At 34.4% G+C, this 7,053-nt stretch overlaps 1 protein-coding gene across 1 annotated transcript; it reads right to left on the bottom strand.

The window, feature by feature from the left end:
• Nucleotides 1–1,940: 1,940 nt before the first annotated feature.
• LOC131608116 (beta-amyrin 28-monooxygenase) lies at nucleotides 1,941–6,456 on the bottom strand. The gene is made up of 4 exons (XM_058880044.1): nucleotides 5,827–6,456; nucleotides 5,143–5,561; nucleotides 2,570–2,757; nucleotides 1,941–2,459 (listed from the first exon to the last, which is right to left on the bottom strand). The coding sequence occupies exons 1-4, from the start codon at nucleotides 6,357–6,359 to the stop codon at nucleotides 2,160–2,162; spliced, it is 1,440 nt and encodes a 479-aa protein (XP_058736027.1). The 5' UTR covers nucleotides 6,360–6,456; the 3' UTR covers nucleotides 1,941–2,159.
• Between the last annotated feature and the right edge of the window lie 597 nt (nucleotides 6,457–7,053).

Genomic DNA, 7,053 nt, shown 5'->3' on the forward strand with positions numbered 1-7,053 from the left:
ATTTATGAAATTTTAAAAATACCAGAAATTTCAAAAATTCCGGTATATTGTCAAGTACCGAAAATTTTGAGATATTTGAAATTTCCGGTACTTTGTATTTTTTTTTAAAATTATATTTTTCCTATATTTTTATTTTTTTCAGTGAGGACTACGGGCAGGGATGGTACAGTTGCGGGTCGGGCAACCGATAGAGCAGAGGCTCGTGCTAGGCTGATGTCGATGAGGCTGGTACGTCAGTCTTACGGACTGGACGCGTTGCTCCGACCGGTTCTAACCGGAAACGGAGGGCAGAGGAGGCGTAGGTGGGTAGGGGGTTCCGTGCACCTCGACGCCAGGGTGGTAGAGCTTCCACTGTTGTGGATGGGCAAGATGAGGTCGGTCAGGCTGCTAGGGTTGAGGTTGTTGCTCGGGAGGATGTTGTTAGGGTTGGGGATGTTGTTCGGGCGATTGCTGCGGAGGATGTTGCTAGGATTGAGCCGGTGGTTGCTAGGGTTGAGCCAGAGCAGGCTAGGGTTGAGCCAGAGCAGGCTAGGGTTGAGCCGGAGGTACATGTTGCTGATGAGGTGGTGGTTGAGGAGCGTGTGACTGTGGTTGTTGAGGAGGTGGTAGTGCATAATACGGACACCACCACAGGTGCATCTACAGAGCCATCAATACACACTGATGAGGCTTATCCAGGAAGACCTTCTGACAGGTTGGTTTTGAAAGCCTACCATGTCGCTTTTAGGATATGGCAGGGCGAGGTATGTAACATTGCTTAATTTTTATTATGCAATTTGAATTATACTATTGTGTTTTAATTATATTTTTTTAATTGTATTTTTTTTTGTTACAGAAGCGTCCAGTGCTGAATCTCACTTCTCATGGGTCGAAGTTGAAGACTTCCCCGAGGGACCGATGCCCGAGGAGGTGGAGAGGATAGTTCGGGAGTTACATTTGTTGGACTTTGCTGGATGCTCCCTGACGATGCGGGACGCCCCTCTATTATCAGCTTTTGTAGAGATATGGCACCCGGAGACATCATCTTCCCATCTTCCATTCGGGAAGATGACGGTGACTCTGGATGATGTTAGTGCCCTGTTTCACCTTCGATAGCTGGTACATTTTTTACACCAGTTCATAGGGACCATACGACGACGGTGCAGATGGTGAGGGATGCGTTAGAGGTTGATGAGCTGGCTGTGCTCAAGGAGTTTGGTGACACTCGGGGCTTTCACCTCAGGATGTCTTGGCTGAGGAAGGCTTATCAGGAGCTGGTCGATGCGAGGAGGTACGAGGCTGCCGCTAGGGCGTACATGCTACATCTTGTGGCATGTACTCTTTTTGCGGACAAGTCTGCATATTTTATAGATGTCCGCTATCTGACTCTCTTCAGCGACCTTGATACCTCGTGTTGGGCTTGGGGAGTGGCTGCTCTGACGATGCTATACACGACGCTTGATGCCGCTTCTCGTCCTGACACCAGACAACTTGCTGGTTATCTGAGCTTGTTACATGTATATATTCTTAACATGTTTTTTCGTGTTTTATTATATTTTACACGGCCTTGATTATTTGTATTTATGCAGTGCTGGATCTACGAACACTTCCCTCGCATCTGTGAGCGGAGGGATTCATGTTGTGCGACTGACGACCCTTGTGCGATGAGGTGGAAGGCCAGACAGACCCTTATAGGAGAGACACTCTTGATGGAGTACAGACGGAGGCTGGATGCTCTGACCCTGGATGATGTCATCTTTTTTTTTTTTTAAAGTTGTTGATTTATAAATTATCAACAACTTGTTTACAAATAAATGTTGTTGCTAGGGATTGAACCTTGAACCGACAACTTCCTTAACTCAGTTAGCAAGTGCCAACTGAGCTACCCCACCCACCCTTGATGAAGTAGATTCTCATAACCACATTAATTCACTCGATTTGGTTCACTTTATTTTAAACAAAAGAACTCAATTACAAAAATAAGCATTCAATATGAGATAATAAAAATGTGTACAATTTTTCTGCAAGTTACATTTTTAAATCCGGTCTTCAAAAATACCTTATTTTTTAAGCACGAAACATAGTAAAAGAACAAATACAGGTAGAGGAATATTCGAGATACACTGTATTTATTGTTGTGTATATAAAGCAACTTGTAGAATCCAAATTGAATATCTTTTTCAAGCTTTGTGTGGAAAGAGACGAATTGGGAGATTGTTTGCAGGGATAGGGAAGGGATCAACAACAATCTTCTCATCTGGAATCATGTTTTCCCACTTGAACCTTTTCACTAAATTGTGCATGAAAACTAGAATTTCTAATCTTGCATACTCTTTTCCAGGGCACATCCTTGGCCCTCCTCCAAATGGCACAAAAGTGTAAGGAGCTGGCCCATTTCCTTCATATCTTGTTGGGTCAAATTCCTCTGGCTTGGGAAAACATTCTGGATTCAAATGTGTTGAATTTATACTCCAATACAGCTACAAATAAACACAACAAAAAATAAAAATAAATTCGCCTGACTTGAGAAATTAATCTATACAGTTGCGCACAGAGGATACTTGATTTATAAAAAAAAAATCACAATTACCTTCCATCCCTTAGGAATTGAGAAGCCATTGAACATAAAGTCAGTGATGGCTTCTCTGAAACCTCCTTGGAGTGGAGGTGCAACTCTCAATACTTCACAAGCTACATTCCAAGAGTATTTCATTTTCTTGAGGTCATCCCAATTCAACAACTCTCCAGGGGGTTTTGAATTTGCAATTTCCATTTGCTCTATACATGTTGCACAAAAGAAACTCAAATTAAAGTGTGTATGATAAATAAATGAACTTTAATTATGTATGACAACAAATTTGAAAAAGTAAAATTCTGTTTCTTGCTTTAGGGTTGACTCAGTTTTTCTGTTTTTATCCAAGCAAAGAATTCAAAAATAAAATCAAACTGGTTCTCAATTTAGATAAGCCTCCGTTCTTAATTCATTGACAAGATTGATGAAGTGCAAAGGTAGAATAAGACATGAGGAGCACTATATTGCAAACAAATTTAAGTTCATTTTATTTCAGTTTTTTTTTTTTTTAAAATGATTTTACAATATTACATATTTTTATTTTAAAAAATTCACATAAATTTTTTATAAAAAATTTCAACTAAAACTTAGTTTTAAAAGTTATTTTTTTATTTTAAGTATTTCATCCATCCATTTATTATAATATATTTTTGGTTATTAAAATTTTAAAATTTATTTAAATTTAAAACTATTTATAATAGTTGTTTTATAAAAATCATTATTATATATATAAAAGTGGTTTTGTGTGTGATAGAATAGATAGTAGAGAGAAGTCATAGTATTATGAGGCCACTAGTGAGTTGTATAAAATGAAAAAAGGTCCACGTGCTATAATGGTTGATGAAGACAGTGTTTACCTTAAAATAGCAAATTTTCTGACACTCTTTATTCATCACAATGGAATGGACCCCACATCATTCAACTCTATTTATTCTAATCTTCCATCTTGGGCCCCATTTCATCTTTTCAACTTTTTTTTTGTCTTACGTTACGTCTCCGCTCTTCTCTTCTTCGGCTTCGGGGATGTTCGTTTTTGCCATAAGATAGTTAAACTTCATAATTTTTGAGTTAAAACATATTCAAAGTTTAATTCATTTTAACATAATTATTTTTACATATAAATTATTTTATTTTTAATTCATTTTTAATCAAAATTGATTTTATTAAATTAATTGATTCGAATCTGAACCATTGATTTTTCTCAATCTAATTGTTAAAAATAATAAATAGTAGTTTTTTTTTTTCTCTCTCTATATTTAATTACTTATTATATTTAACTATTAAATTGAGAAGAATAAGTGGTCCATATATATATATATATATATATATATATGTATAATTTTGACCATTTTTTAATTTTCAATAATTATATTTATGTTATATGATATCAAAATTAATATTTCAATATATAAAAACTGAATTTTTTAAAATATTTTTATAAAATTCAATTTTAAAAATATATTTTTTTCAAAGTTAGAACAAACATGCCCTTGATATAATGTTTATAACTTTATATCAACATGAAGTTTTCTAAAATGATTTTTTTAATGAAGTTTCCTTAAATAATTTATTTTTATGAAGTTTGTACTTTATACTATAAGAATTGTTTCTTTAGTATACATACAAAAGAATATTTTTTTTATACAAAAAAAAAAGAAGTAAAAAACATAAAAAATGCAACTTGATAAGTTTAGGAAAGAGCAATTATTCATTTTAGTCAACATTTCTTTTCCTTATTTCTCACATTACTACCAACTAAGCTTTGATTTGGAAACAATAATACTCACGTAAATGATATTCTGATTTTAATAAAAAAACACAAAAATCTACTAACTAAAGCACTATTAGTAAAAAATTAAATATTACTATTACTACTAGCATATGTTCTGAGTTGTATTTAATTAACTGTCAGACACGCTCGTACATGATTAAATATTAGAGAAATGCTAAGAACACTCTCTTTTCAACACTCTCTTAAATACTCACCCATTTATTGGTTGAAACATGTGTGGATCATACTACTTTATGTGGGACCTATTTTTAAAGTGAGGGACTCACACATATTTCAACCAATAAGAAAGTGAGTGTTTGAGTGAGTGTTAAAAAGAGAGTGTTGCTAGCACTTCTCTAAATATTATTATAGGCTACTGTACTGTGAAACTTTTTTGTTCTTTGCCATGTCTTATGCCTAAAATTTGATTAATCCATTAAAAAAAAAATTAACTATTACACTCCCCAAGCTATATATAACAAATATACCATGCATTAAGCAAGGTCAGATATTGTTAATATAGTAGTATATCATGCATTAAGCAAGGCCAGCTTTTGGTATTAACGTGATCTGAACTTTTTAATAGTTAACAATTTCACATGCAAACATATGTAGTAGATCCATTCAGTCTCAAATTTAAATATTATGATAATATTTTTACCGTACATATTGTCATGTTTATAAAATTTAATAATAATTTGAAATCAGTTAATATGATAATGAAAAATTAATTCATTTGTTAAAAAATTTATATGACATGTTTATTTAAATAAAATTTGTTAACGTATCAAATGATTTTAGATTGATTATACGAACTCACCTTGATAGACTTTATCGTAAATGTGAGGTAACTGGCCGAGATATTTGACGACGAAAGTGCATGCGATGCTAGCAGTGTCATGTCCTCCTATCAAAAGCCCTAAAATCTTATCAGCAATATTGAGTTCATTCATATGCTCTCCATTTTCATCACAAGCCAACAACATGTGAGACAATATGTCTTGTGTTGGTGATGCCACACCTTCTGCCAAATCCATCCTCCTTTGCTTTATGATCTTCATCAACTCCTTTCTAATGAAGTTTGAGGCTTTTATAGCTTTGTTGAATGGCGTTCCGGGCAAATTGAGCGGTAGGGATATGATTCCGGACGCTATTAGTTGAAATGGATCACTGAATTTTGCTACATGGTTCTCGTCTTCAACGCTCATGAATAATCGACAAGCCAACAAAAAAGTATACCTGATGAATAATAACAATAAGGTGACAATCAAACAAGGTTATATTTCAGGACATGCAGGCAGACTACTGCATATAGATTAAAATTTGTCATTGTTAAACCATGACCTGTGCTGTAACCCATCTTATCCGCTGACAACGTACTACTAATATTACTATATACATATTTGTATGTATCTATAATTATAAACCCTAGATCTTTTGTAATAAGTGAATTAATTGAGGAAAAAGAATGCTGCATCATGCATGTGAAAAGTAAGCAATTAACCTCTTAGCCAATGGATAAACAGTGACTTGATCATTATTCTCCCAAAGAGAAGCAAAGTGTCTTTGAGCAATAGTATCCATGATCCCAACATAACGTTGTAAAGCTTCTGGCTTAAGAAACTGAGGAAGCATTTTTCTCATCCTCACAGCTTCTTCCTTAGAATCTGTTCCAGCCGAATTATTAGGAAATATTTTGTCCACACTCCCTGGCCACCATGCTACAACCGTTTTATTCTCGTTTGAAAACAAAAACTTGTTACATGCGGCTCCACAACAAACAACAGTAGATTCTCCTAGGATTGATGTCTTAAATAGTTCAGACGAGTATCGAATCATTCGGTCGAAAATGAATTTTTCAGGATGGCCTTTCCATCCGGTCGATAAAAACTCGAGGCTTTCGCCGATCACCGGGTAGCCCATTTTACCCGGTGGTAGGTTCCATGGAGATTTGGTTTTGTTGAAGAGGAAAAAGAGAGTGAGGGAAATGAAGGAGACAAAGAGAAGAAGAAGGGAGAGATAGAAATTATGCTCCATGCTTTTTTTGTGATAGCTTGAAACTTTTGAAATGTGGTTGCAAAATTGTTTATGATGAATATTGTTTTTAAGATGCAAGGGTGCAATGGAATTTACATGTTTTGGGTGATGCAATTTATAGGCATAATGTTAGGGAGTGTGGTTTGGTGGGTGGGAGAAAGTTAGAAAGAAAACAATATAAAAAGGGCCCTAATATTTTGTGGCAAAAAATTATGGACTAAAGTATTGTGTTATTCCCTCGTTCCCACGGTACTAGCTGTAAATTTTAATAAATTATTCATGAAATAAGAAGTAGGAGTTGTAAGAATAATTGGATCTAGAATTGAGTCTTGAGAGGATGCTTTGTTAAGGTTTTCGAATAGAATATAGATGTGGTAATAATTTTTGTCCGGATCAATTCATATAAAATTTTGTTCTGATTTTACATTAGATCTTTACACAATTGGACGGTGAGATTGAACCTTTTGAATTAATCAGTTATAAGATTGGATATCAAACAGAAATCCCCTAAAATAAACAGTGATACATTTGAATTAATGGATTATAAGACCGGATATCAAACTGAAATTTCTGCAAGTGAACAATGAGATTAATTTCTTTGAATTGGGTCATAAAATTTGATATCAAACTAAGATCCCTACAAATGAACAGTGAAATTAATCCTTTTAAATTAATCAGTCATAATATAGGATAT

Source organism: Vicia villosa, linkage group LG5 (genome assembly GCF_029867415.1).
Source record: "Vicia villosa cultivar HV-30 ecotype Madison, WI linkage group LG5, Vvil1.0, whole genome shotgun sequence".
In the NCBI taxonomy this organism is placed as follows: domain Eukaryota; kingdom Viridiplantae; phylum Streptophyta; class Magnoliopsida; order Fabales; family Fabaceae; genus Vicia; species Vicia villosa.